The sequence below is a fragment of the Rutidosis leptorrhynchoides genome, chromosome 6 (genome assembly GCF_046630445.1).
Source record: "Rutidosis leptorrhynchoides isolate AG116_Rl617_1_P2 chromosome 6, CSIRO_AGI_Rlap_v1, whole genome shotgun sequence".
In the NCBI taxonomy this organism is placed as follows: domain Eukaryota; kingdom Viridiplantae; phylum Streptophyta; class Magnoliopsida; order Asterales; family Asteraceae; genus Rutidosis; species Rutidosis leptorrhynchoides.
Window position 1 is genome coordinate 120,038,567 of NC_092338.1, and position 13,623 is coordinate 120,052,189.

Consider the following 13,623-nt stretch of genomic DNA (forward strand, 5'->3'; position numbering starts at 1 on the left):
TATCAACACTCGTACCTTACATAAGATCAACAATATTCCCATGCATTCTATGCTTGACAACATTATATAGACCTCCGTTGGCAGAGTATAACAGATCAATTTTACATACATAATGGGAGGTGATTGCTCTCAAAATTTGATTTGAATAAAAGAGCTTTTTGGTGTGAGATTCCGATTCTATTTTATTTTATTTTATGAAATATACAAGTATACAAAGACCTTGTTGCATGCATGTGCTAATTAAAATCCCTTTATCTCTCTCTCATTTTGTTTTCTTTTTCTCTCCACCACCATTTCCTAACACACAAAAGAAAAAGATGCATGTTATACACTTTTATCATTTAATACCATTCACAGATTTATTTGATCTCAAAATGAAATTTTCAATTCATGGCTTTTTGTTTCTGAATTGGACAGCACAGCAAAAGATCCATCTTTCTGATAACTGTTTCCCCTCATCCTAAGTTTTCTTCAAATTTATTACCATATATTCATTTTAATGGTATATCGTTCCTTCCTTATATATTAAGTTTCTTCAGTGGTGTAGATTTAACTTGTTGATAAAAAAGATTATTTAGGTTTCAAATGCAATTTTTGACAAGGGGAAGAAAATAAGAAATTCATGTGGTTGATTAGTATATACAATTAAACTTGTTCAATGGAGACACCACAACAAACAGGTCTCCCACCGGCCACTACCACTCCCCGGAAAAAGATGACGAAACAAGTGACGGGAAAACGCGACGATACCCCTTTGCATACAGCATCCAGGGTTGGAAACATTAACGCGATAATCAATATTTTAGGTGAATGTTATGATGAGGAAGAATTGGTTTCTTTGCTATCAAAACAGAATTATGCAGGCGAAACACCACTTTATGTGGCAGCCGAATATGGTTATCTTGATTTAGTCAGACTTTTGATTGATCAGTGTGATATTGCAACTGCTAGCATCAAAGCCAATAACGGTTTTGATGCTCTTCATATTGCTGCTAAACAAGGAGACTTAGGTATGCAAATCATTATATCCTTGTATTATACATTATATGTATCATATATCCTTGTATTATACATTATATGTATCATATATTTCTTGCTTTGAAAAAATCACGTATACTTGGGGTGTGTTCGATTGCTTCTTAATTAAATGATTCAGCACTGGACACTAACCTATATAGAGGTACGTGTACAGATATATTAAAAGTGTTACTGGAGGTTCATCCGGAGTTATCAATGACGGTGGATATATCAAACACGACAGCATTGCACACAGCGGCGATGCAAGGAAACATTGATGTGATGAAGTATCTATTGGAGATAGAGAGTAGTTTGGCATCAATAGCAAGAAGTAACGGGAAAACAGCGTTGCATTCGGCTTCAAGGAACGGGCATGTACAAGTGGTGAAGGCTCTTTTGGAGAAGGCACCGGGGATTTCAGCACGGACTGATAAGAAAGGGCAAACGGCCCTTCACATGGCGGCAAAATGTCAGAACCATGAGGTCGTTGAGGAGTTGATTAAGGCGGATTCTTCACTTATTAATATGGTGGACGCTAAAGGGAATACGGCTTTGCATATCGCATCACGAAAAGGGCGTGTTCAGGTAAATAATAAAAATTAAATTTGAGTTTGTTGACACATTGCAATGATTGTATTTTTTAGTAAGGCAAGGAACCAAAACTGTAGCCTGTGAGTGAGGATCAGTGGCAAATCTAAGATCAAATTTTTAAAGGTCCCGATTTTTTTTTCTGAACTAATTGCTGTATTTTAAAGGTATTTTAGTGTACCTTCAAAAAATCATTAATCCTGATAATATATTGTTCTGTAATTAAATTTAGTGGTGTCCTATATAAAATTCCAGAGATTCTTAAGCTTCCAACAACCAGGCTAGCTACCGCTTTGGTGTTTGCAACGATTGTATTTTTATGGATAACTTTTGTAATGGTGCAGATTGTTAAGATGCTACTAGCTCAACGAGAAACCAACACGAAAATTGTGAATAGATCGAATGAAACTGCCTTCGATACGGCACATAAAATGGGGCATCCTCACATTGGATGCATCTTACAAGAACACGGGGTCCCAAGTGCTCGTGTCATAAAACCTTCAACAACTCCAGCCCGAGAGCTAAAGCAAACTGTTAGCGACATAAAGCATGAGGTCCACCACCAATTAGAACACACTCGCCAAACCCGAAAAAGGGTCCAAGGCATTGCAAAACACCTCAACAAAATGCATGCCGAGGGACTCAACAACGCGATAAACTCCACAACAGTGGTTGCAGTCTTAATTGCTACAGTCGCCTTCGCCGCTATATTTACAGTCCCGGGTCAATATGCAGATGACCCGAATAATATCCCAACCGGGTTTATGCTAGGTGAAGCAAACGTGGCCCCACAACCCTTGTTTATAGTGTTTTTTGTTTTCGACTCGGTGGCTCTGTTTATTTCATTAGCCGTGGTTGTGGTTCAAACTTCAGTGGTGGTTATTGAAAGCAAAGCTAAGAAACAAATGATGGCTATAATCAACAAGCTAATGTGGTTAGCTTGTGTGCTTATATCGGTTGCGTTTTTGGCACTTGCGTTTATTGTGGTTGGGGATCATGAGAAATGGCTAGCGATTTGTGTGAGCGTTATAGGGACATTGATCATGGTTACGACTTTAGGTTTAATGTGTTATTGGGTGATCATGCATCATATTGAAAGTAAGAATATGAGAAGATTGAGAAGGTCGAGATCGAGGTCGAAGTCATGGTCAATGTCTATAGTTTCGGAAACGGATGCTGTGATTAATACCGAGTTTAAAAAAATGTATGCAATTTGATACATTAATCAGCAAAGACCAACTAACATTCGGTTATGCCTAAGTGCTTGCTTGGCATAACTTTTAACATATTTATGATTATACTGAGTAATATTGTTGTTATTGTTATGTGGTTACATACAAAAAAGAAGAAAGAAACACCAACTAATACCATATATGTTGTCTACAATAGAAATTTTTTAATATATCCTTGGTTACTTAAACATGAAGTAACATAAATTGGAATTTTTAAGTATTTAATTATTGTTGTTAAAACTAGATTACTAGAGGATCTTAAAAATATACCAATCCTAATCCCTAAGGATCACGTACAACGAGTTGAGCGCCCCGCGTTACGTTGGGAAAACATTAATTAAATTCGATTGAAAAAAAAGGAGAAAACAATAAAAGTAAAATACAAAGATTTTTGCTCATTAATAAAAACTAAAAATTTTGTGCTCTGTTGTAGACATAAAAACTTAACAATTCATGATTTTTATCAAAGATGTGTGCTCTTTTATAAAATTTAAAAACTTTGTGCTCTTTTGTAAACACTAAAAAGTAAACTATTCATAGTTTTTATCTTTTAATAGAAGGGATATTTTATCAAAGATTTGTGCTCTTATATAAAAAACAAAAACTTTGTGCTCTTTTGTAAACATCAAAACATAAACTATTCATATTCATAGTTTTTATATTTTAGAAGGAATTTGTGCCTCTTTTGAACATAAGACCACCATTATGCCGACACGCCACCCACCACATGGTAATGGGGCGTGTTGGCTCATGTGTTGGTGGCGTGCATCAAGTGAGCACGAACAATATTGCTCATGTGCTGCATTTTTCTCTATTTTTTATCCTCCTTTTCACCTAACTTCCAATCAGATTTTAATACATCACCCAACATGCTACTTAACACTCCACCCCATTACACAGCAGTCTAGCAGCACGCTCATCAAGCACCTCACCCCCACCCAGTAACACGCCAACACGCCCCTTCAGGGATAAAGATGGTCTAAAAAAGTTAACTGTTTTTATATTAAAGATTTATGCTCTTTTATTAAAAAAAAAAAAATTTATTCATAATTTTTATTTTTTAGTAGAAGGGATAATGTAAGGGCTTAGTTTATTGAATTTCTAAACGGGTCCAGTGGGTTAGTGTACTATGTAAGTGAAATACCGTGAGTTGTGGTGGAAATTTATTTGTAGTAATAGATGGTTTTACGATATACGTTAAACACCATTTCAGTAATCTATAATTTCATTTAAAATATTATAATGATAACATCATCATTAAGCAAATCCAACCCTTAAGACCAGAGCCAATGGTACGTCGTTGGCCTCTGTCATTTTAAGAATTTAAACGACACTGTTGGCATGTTAAGATCGTAGTACGTCGTTTCTTAGACATAAATGAAATTCGTCAAAACTACGAAGCTGAAGAACGGAAAAGGATGGGGCCTACACTACAAAAGAAGAAACAATGCATGAGAGTTAAAACCAACCGGCTGTCCCACTGTTAATTTTGTTTTATTTTTATTCTTATTTAGATTTAGATTAAGATTTAAATTAAATTTATTCTACTTTAGAGTGTGTCTGTGTGTGGGTTTAAAACTTCATTCTATACTTTATTCTGTTGGTTTAACTTAAATTAAATTTTATCTATCAATTTTTTAATATTAAATGTTTTTATTTTTTGTAATGTATTTAAATTAATCAACGAATGTACTTTAAAAAGTTAGATTTTTGATCGGTCCATATTTGACACGATCGTTTACGCTTAATTACGTAAAATTAATCATATGTGAGTGAAAAAAGAGATACTTTGTTATGGTTTTGTGTTTTACAGGCAAGAAATGATATTGGTGTGAAACGTGGTAGAAAACAACGGTTAAAGGCGAGTTACGAGCAAGAATGAAGAGATCGAAAAATGACCCTGGAATTTGAAATGTCCCGTTCATATTGATTATAAACGTTCCATATTAATTGATTCCGTTGCGAGGTTTTGACCTCTATATGAGACGTTTTTCAAAGACTGCATTCATTTTTAAAACAACCATAACCTTTATTTTATCAATAAAGGTTTCAAAAACATTATGTAGATTATCAAATAATGATAATCTAAAATATACTGTTTACACACGACCATTACATAATGGTTTACAATAGAAATATATTACATCGACATATGTTTCTTGAATGCAGTTTTTACATAATATCATACAAACATGGACTCCAAATCTTGTCCTTATTTTAGTATGCAACAGCGGAAGCTCTTAATATTCACCTGAGAATAAACATGCTTTAAACGTCAACAAAAAATGTTGGTGAGTTATAGGTTTAACCTATATATATATATCAAATCGTAACAATAGACCACAAGATTTCATATTTCAATATACATCCCATACATAGAGATAAAAATCATTCATATGGTGAACACCTGGTAATCGACCTTAACAAGATGCATATAAGAATATCCCCTATCATTCCGGGAAACCCTTCGGACATGAAATAAAAACAAATCGAAGTACTAAAGCATCCGGTACTTTGGATGGGGTTTGTCAGGCCCATAGATCTATCTTTAGGATTCGCGTCAATTAGGGTGTCTGTTCCCTAATTCTTAGATTACCAGACTTAATAAAAAAGGGCATATTCGATTTCGATAATTCAACCATAGAATGTAGTTTCACGTACTTGTGTCTATTTTGTAAATCATTTATAAAACCTGCATGTATTCTCATCCCAAAAATATTAGATTTTAAAAGTGGGACTATAACTCACTTTCACAGATTTTTACTTCGTCGGGAAGTAAGACTTGGCCACTGGTCGATTCACGAACCTATAACAAATATGTACATATATATCAAAGTATATTCAAAATATATTTACAACACTTTTAATACATTTTGATGTTTTAAGTTTATTAAGTCAGCTGTCCTCGTTAGTAACCTACAACTAGTTGTCCAACGTTAGATGTACAGAAAAAAATTGATATATATTATTTTGAATCAATCCACGACCCAGTGTATACACGTCTCAGGCTAGATCACAACTCAAAGTATATATATTTTTGGAATCAACCTCAACCCTGTATAGCTAACTCCCTCATTACTGCATATAGAGTGTCTATGGTTGTTCCAAATAATATATACACATGGGTCGATATGATATGTCAAAACATTTGCGTACGTGTCTATGGTATCCCAAGATTACATAATATATTAGAATACATGTATAATACAATATAAGTTAGCTAGGATATGATTAATATAGATTTGTTACCAATTTTCACGTTGTTACAACAAGAAAAATTATCCAATCTTGTTTTACCCATAACTTCTTCATTTTAAATCCGTTTTAAGTGAATCAAATTGCTATGGTTTCATATTGAACTCTATTTTATGAACCTAAACAGAAAAAGTATAGGTTTATAGTCAGAAATATAAGTTACAAGTCGTTTTTGTAAAGGTAGTCATTTCAGTCGAAAGAACGACGTCTAGATGACCATTTTAGAAAACAAACTTCCACTTTGAGTTTAACCATGATTTTTGGATATAGATTCATGTTCATAAGAAAAATCATTTTTCCAGAAGAACCACTTTTAAATCAAAGTTTATCATAGTTTTTAATTAACTAACCCAAAACAGCCCGCGGTGTTACTACGACGGCGTATGTCCGGTTTTACAGTGTTCTTCGTGTTTCCAGGTTTTAAATCATTAAGTTAGCATATCATATAGATATAGAACATGTGTTTAGTTGATTTTAAAAGTCAAGTTAGAAGGATTAACTTTTGTTTGCGAACAAGTTTAGAATTAACTAAACTATGTTCTAGTGATTACAAGGTTAAACCTTCGAATAAGATAGCTTTATATGTATGAATCGAATGATGTTATGAACATCATTACTACCTCAATTTTTCTGGATAAAGCTACTGGAAATGAGAAAAATGGATCTAGCTTCAAAGGATCCTTGGATGGCTTGAAAGTTCTTGAAGCAGAATCATGACACGAAAAACAAGTTCAAGTAAGATTTTCACTCGAAATAAGATTGTTATAGTTATAGAAATTGAATCAAAGTTTGAATATGAGTATTACCTTGTATTAGAAAGATATCTTACTGTAAATAAGAAAGATTTATTGAGGTTGGATGATCACTCTACAAGATTGGAAGTAAGATAGCAAACTTGGAAGTATTCTTGATTTTATGAAACTAGAACTTGTAGAATTTATGAAGAACACTTAGAACTTGAAGATAGAACTTGAGAGAGATCAATTAGATGAAGAAAATTAAAGAATGAAAGTGTTTGTAGGTGTTTTTGGTCGTTGGTGTATGGATTAGAGATAAAGAATATGTAATTTTGTTTTCATGTAAATAAGTCATGAATGATTACTCATATTTTTGTAATTTTATGAGATATTTCATGCTAGTTGCCAAATGATGGTTCCCACATGTGTTAGGTGACTCACATGGGCTGCTAAGAGCTGATAATTGGAGTGTATATACCAATAGTATATACATCTAAAAGCTGTGTATTGTACGAGTACGAATACGGGTGTATACGAGTAGAATTGTTGATGAAACTGAACGAGGATGTAATTGTAAGCATTTTTGTTAAGTAGAAGTATTTTGATAAGTGTATTGAAGTCTTTCAAAAGTGTATGAATACATATTAAAACACTACATGTATATACATTTTAACTGAGTCGTTAAGTCATCGTTAGTCGTTACATGTAAGTGTTGTTTTGAAACCTTTAGGTTAACGATCTTGTTAAATGTTGTTAACCCAATGTTTATAATATCAAATGAGATTTTAAATTATTATATTATCATGATAATATGATGTATGAATATCTCTTAATATGATATATATACATTAAATGTCGTTACAACGATAATCGTTACATATATGTCTCGTTTCAAAATCATTAAGTTAGTAGTCTTGATTTTACATATGTAGTTCATTGTTAATATACTTAATGATATGTATACTTATCATAATATCATGTTAACTATATATATATCCATATATATGTCATCATATAGTTTTTACAAGTTTTAACGTTCGTGAATCACCGGTCAACTTGGGTGGTCAATTGTCGATATGAAACCTATTTCAATTAATCAAGTCTTAACAAGTTTGATTGCTTAACATGTTGGAAACACTTAATCATGTAAATAATAATTTCATTTAATATATATATAAACATGGAAAAGTTCGGATCACTACAGTACCTACCCGTTAAATAAATTTCGTCCCGAAATTTTAAGCAGTTGGAGGTGTTGACGTATCTTCTGGAAATAAGTGCGGGTATTTCTTCTTCATCTGATCTTCTCGTTCCCAGGTGAACTCGGGTCCTCTACGAGCATTCCATCGAACCTTAACAATTGGTATCTTGTTTTGTTTAAGTCTTTTAACCTCACGATCCATTATTTCGACGGGTTCTTCGATGAATTGAAGTTTTTTCGTTGATTTGGATTTTGTCTAATGGAATAGTGAGGTCTTCTTTAGCTAAACATTTCTTCAAATTCGAGACGTGAAAAGTGTTATGTACAGCCGCGAGTTGTTGAGGTAACTCAAGTCGGTAAGTTACTGGTCCGACACGATCAATAATCTTGAATGGTCCGATATACCTTGGATTTAATTTCCCTCGTTTACCAAATCGAACAATGCCTTTCCAAGGTGCAACTTTAAGCATGACCATATCTCCAATTTCAAATTCTATATCTTTTCTTTTAATGTCAGCGTAGCTCTTTTGTCGACTTTGGACGGTTTTTAACCGTTGTTGAATTTGGATGATCTTCTCGGTAGTTTCTTGTATTATCTCCGGACCCGTAATCTGTCTATCCCCCACTTCACTCCAACAAATCGGAGACCTGCACTTTCTAGCATAAAGTGCTTCAAACGGCGCCATCTCAATGCTTGAATGGTAGCTGTTGTTGTAGGAAAATTCTGCTAACGGTAGATGTCGATCCCAACTGTTTCCGAAATCAATAACACATACTCGTAGCATGTCTTCAAGCGTTTGTATTGTCCTTTCGCTCTGCCCATCAGTTTGTGGATGATAGGCAGTACTCATGTATAGACGAGTTCCTAATGCTTGCTGTAATGTCTGCCAGAATCTTGAAATAAATCTTCCATCCCTATCAGAGATAATAGAGATTGGTATTCCATGTCTGGAAACGACTTCCTTCAAATACAGTCGTGCTAACTTATCCATCTTGTCATCTTCTCTTATTGGCAGGAAGTGTGCTGATTTGGTGAGGCGATCAACTATTATCCAAATAGTATCAAAACCACTTGCAGTCCTTGGCAATTTAGTGATGAAATCCATGGTAATGTTTTCCCATTTCCATTCCGGGATTTCGGGTTGTTGAAGTAGACCTGATGGTTTCTGATGCTCAGCTTTGACCTTAGAACACGTCAAACATTCTCCTACGTATTTAGCAACATCGGCTTTCATACCCAGCCGCCAAAAATGTTTCTTGAGATCCTTGTACATCTTCCCCGTTCCAGGATGTATTGAGTATCGGGTTTTATGAGCTTCTCTAGGTACCATTTCTCTCATATCTCCAAATTTTGATACCCAAATCCTTTCAGCCCTATACCGGGTTCCTTCTTCCCAAATATTAAGATGCTTCTCCGATCCTTTGGGTATTTCATCCTTTAAATTTCCCTCTTTTAAAACTCCTTGTTGCACCTCCTTTATTTGAGTAGTAAGGTTAGTGTGAATCATTATATTCATAGATTTTACTCGAATAGGTTCTCTGTCCTTCCTGCTCAAGGCGTCGGCTACCACATTTGCCTTCCCCGGGTGGTAACGAATTTCAAAGTCGTAATCATTCAACAATTCAATCCACCTACGCCGCCTCATATTCAGTTGTTTCTGATTAAATATGTGTTGAAGACTTTTGTGGTCGGTATATATAATACTTTTGACCCCATATAAGTAGTGCCTCCAAGTCTTTAATGTAAAAATAACCGCGCCTAATTTCAAATCATGCGTCATATAATTTTGTTCGTGAATCATCAATTGTCTAGACGCATAAACAATCACCTTCGTTCGTTGCATTAATACACAACCGAGACCTTGCTTTGATGTGTCACAATAAATCACAAAATCATCATTCCCTTCAGGCAATGACAATATAGGTGCCGTTGTTAGCTTTTTCTTCAATAACTGAAACGCTTTCTCTTGTTCATCCTTCCATTCAAATTTCTTCCCTTTATGCGTTAATGCAGTCAAGGGTTTTGCTATTCTGGAAAAGTCTTGGATGAACCTTCTGTAGTAACCAGCTAGTCCTAAAAACTGGCGTATGTGTTTTGGAGTTTTCGGGGTTTCCCACTTTTCAACAGTTTCTATCTTTGCCGGATCCACCTTAATACCTTCTTTGTTCACTATGTGACCGAGGAATTGAACTTCTTCCAACCAAAATGCACACTTTGAAAACTTAGCGTACAATTCTTCCTTCCTCAATACTTCTAACACCTTTCTCAAATGTTCACCGTGTTCTTGGTCATTCTTTGAGTAAATAAGTATGTCATCAATAAAAACAATGACAAACTTGTCAAGGTATGGTCCACACACTCGGTTCATAAGGTCCATGAACATAGCTGGTGCATTAGTTAATCCAAACGACATGACCATAAACTCGTAATGACCGTATCGTGTTCTGAAAGCAGTCTTTGGAATATCATCTTCTTTCACCTGCATTTGATGATACCCGGAACGTAAGTCAATCTTTGAATAAACAGACAAGCCTTGTAGTTGATCAAATAAGTCATCGATTCTCGGTAGTAGGTAGCTGTTCTTGATGGTAAGTTTGTTCAACTCTCGGTAGTCGGTACACAACCTGAATGTACCATCTTTCTTCTTGACAAACAAAACAGGAGCTCCCCACTATGATGTGCTTGGTCGAATGAAACCACGCTCTAAAAGTTCTTGTAATTGGCTTTGTAGTTCTTTCATCTCGTTGGGTGAGAGTCTGTAAGGAGCACGAGCTATTGGTGCAGCTCCTGGTACAAGATCTATTTGAAATTCAACGGATCGATGTAGGGGTAATCCCGGTAATTCTTTCGGAAATACATCGGAAAATTCTTTTGCGACGGGAACATCATTGATGCTCTTTTCTTCAGTTTGTACTTTCTCGACGTGTGCTAGAACAGCATAGCAACCTTTTCTTATTAGTTTTTGTGCCTTCAGATTACTAATAAGATGTAGCTTCATGTTTGAAATGTCCCGTTCTTATTGATTAAAAACGTTCCATATTAATTGATTTCGTTGCGAGGTTTTGACCTCTATATGAGACGTTTTTCAAAGACTGCATTCATTGTAAAACAAACCATAACCTTTATTTCATCAATAAAGGTTTAAAGAGCTTTACGTAGATTATCAAATAATGATAATCTAAAATATCCTGTTTACACACGACCATTACATAATGGTTTACAATACAAATATGTTACAACAAAATAAGTTTCTTGAATGCAGTTTTTACACAATATCATACAAGCATGGACTCCAAATCTCGTCCTTATTTAAGTATGCGACAGCGGAAGCTCTTAATAATCACCTGAGAATAAACATGCTTAAAACGTCAACAAAAATGTTGGTGAGTTATAGGTTTAACCTATATATATCAAATCATAATAATAATAGACCACAAGATTTCATATTTCAATACACATCCCATACATAGAGATAAAAATTATTCATATGGTGAACACCTAGTAACCGACATTAACAAGATGCATATATAAGAATATCCCCATCATTCCGGGACACCCTTCGGATATGATATAAATTTCGAAGTACTAAAGCATCCGGTACTTTTGATGGGGTTTGTTAGGCCCAATAGATCTATCTTTAGGATTCGCGTCAATTAGGGTGTCTGTTCCCTAATTCTTAGATTACCAGACTTAATAAAAAGGGGCATATTCGATTTCGATAATTCAACCATAGAATGTAGTTTCACGTACTTGTGTCTATTTTGTAAATCATTTATAAAACCTGCATGTATTCTCATCCCAAAAATATTAGATTTTAAAAGTGGGACTATAACTCACTTTCACAGATTTTTACTTCGTCGGGAAGTAAGACTTGGCCACTGGTTGATTCACAAACCTATAATAATATATACATATATATCAAAGTATGTTCAAAATATATTTATAACACTTTTAATATATTTTGATGTTTTAAGTTTATTAAGTCAGCTGTCCTCGTTAGTAACCTACAACTAGTTGTCCACAGTTAGATGTACAGAAATAAATCGATAAATATTATCTTGAATCAATCCACGACCCAGTGTATACGTATCTCAGTATTGATCACAACTCAAACTATATATATTTTGGAATCAACCTCAACCCTGTATAGCTAACTCCAACATTCACATATAGAGTGTCTATGGTTGTTCCGAAACATATATAGATGTGTCGACATGATAGGTCGAAACATTATATACGTGTCTATGGTATCTCAAGATTACATAATATACAATACAAGTTGATTAAGTTATGGTTGGAATAGATTTGTTACCAATTTTCACGTAGCTAAAATGAGAAAAATTATCCAATCTTGTTTTACCCATAACTTCTTCATTTTAAATCCGTTTTGAGTGAATCAAATTGCTATGGTTTCATATTGAACTCTATTTTATGAATCTAAACAGAAAAAGTATAGGTTTATATTCAGAAAAATAAGTTACAAGTCGTTTTTGTAAAGGTAGTCATTTCAGTCGAAAGAACGACGTCTAGATGACCATTTTAGAAAACATACTTCCACTTTGAGTTTAACCATAATTTTTGGATATAGTTTCATGTTCATAATAACAATCATTTTCTCAGAATAACAACTTTTAAATCAAAGTTTATCATAGTTTTTAATTAACTAACCCAAAACAGCCCGCGGTGTTACTACAACGGCTTAAATCCGGTTTTACGGTGTTTTTCGTGTTTCCAGGTTTTAAATCATTAAGTTAGCATATCATATAGATATAGAACATGTGTTTAGTTGATTTTAAAAGTCAAGTTAGAAGGATTAACTTTTGTTTGCGAACAAGTTTAGAATTAACTAAACTATGTTCTAGTGATTACAAGTTTAAACCTTCGAATAAGATAGCTTTATATGTATGAATCGAATGATGTTATGAACATCATTACTAACTTAAGTTCCTTGGATAAACCTACTGGAAAAGAGAAAAATAGATCTAGCTTCAATGGATCCTTGGATGGCTCGAAGTTCTTGAAGCAGAATCATGACACGAAAACAAGTTCAAGTAAGATCATCACTTGAAATAAGATTGTTATAGTTATAGAAATTGAACCAAAGTTTGAATATGATTATTACCTTGTATTATAATGATAGCCTACTGTAAGAAACAAAGATTTCTTGAGGTTGGATGATCACCTTACAAGATTGGAAGTGAGCTAGCAAACTTGAAAGTATTCTTGATTTTATGTAACTAGAACTTGTAGAATATATGAAGAATACTTAGAACTTGAAGATAGAACTTGAGAGAGATCAATTAGATGAAGAAAATTGAAGAATGAAAGTGTTTGTAGGTGTTTTTGGTCGTTGGTGTATGGATTAGATATAAAGGATATGTAATTTTGTTTTCATGTAAATAAGTCATGAATGATTACTCATATTTTTGTAATTTTATGAGATATTTCATGCTAGTTGCCAAATGATGGTTCCCACATGTGTTAGGTGACTCACATGGGCTGCTAAGAGCTGATCATTGGAGTGTATATACCAATAGTACATACATCTAAAAGCTGTGTATTGTACGAGTACGAATACGGGTGCATACGAGT

The 13,623-nt window shown here is 34.1% G+C and overlaps 1 protein-coding gene across 1 annotated transcript; it reads left to right on the top strand.

Annotated features, from left to right (window-relative positions):
- Positions 1-658: 658 nt before the first annotated feature.
- LOC139855880 (ankyrin repeat-containing protein At5g02620-like) lies at positions 659-2,822 on the top strand. The gene is made up of 3 exons (XM_071845122.1): positions 659-1,010; positions 1,193-1,602; positions 1,950-2,822. Exons 1-3 carry the CDS (start codon positions 659-661, stop codon positions 2,820-2,822), a joined length of 1,635 nt encoding a protein of 544 aa, XP_071701223.1.
- Positions 2,823-13,623: the final 10,801 nt, after the last annotated feature.

Coding starts and splice junctions, on each gene's coding strand:
- LOC139855880 (XM_071845122.1), top strand. CDS start 659: ATGGAGACACCACAACAAACAGGTCTCCCACCGGCCACTACCACTCCC. Junction 1,011..1,192: donor TGCTAAACAAGGAGACTTAG/GTATGCAAATCA, acceptor GTACGTGTACAG/ATATATTAAAAGTGTTACTG. Junction 1,603..1,949: donor CACGAAAAGGGCGTGTTCAG/GTAAATAATAAA, acceptor GTAATGGTGCAG/ATTGTTAAGATGCTACTAGC.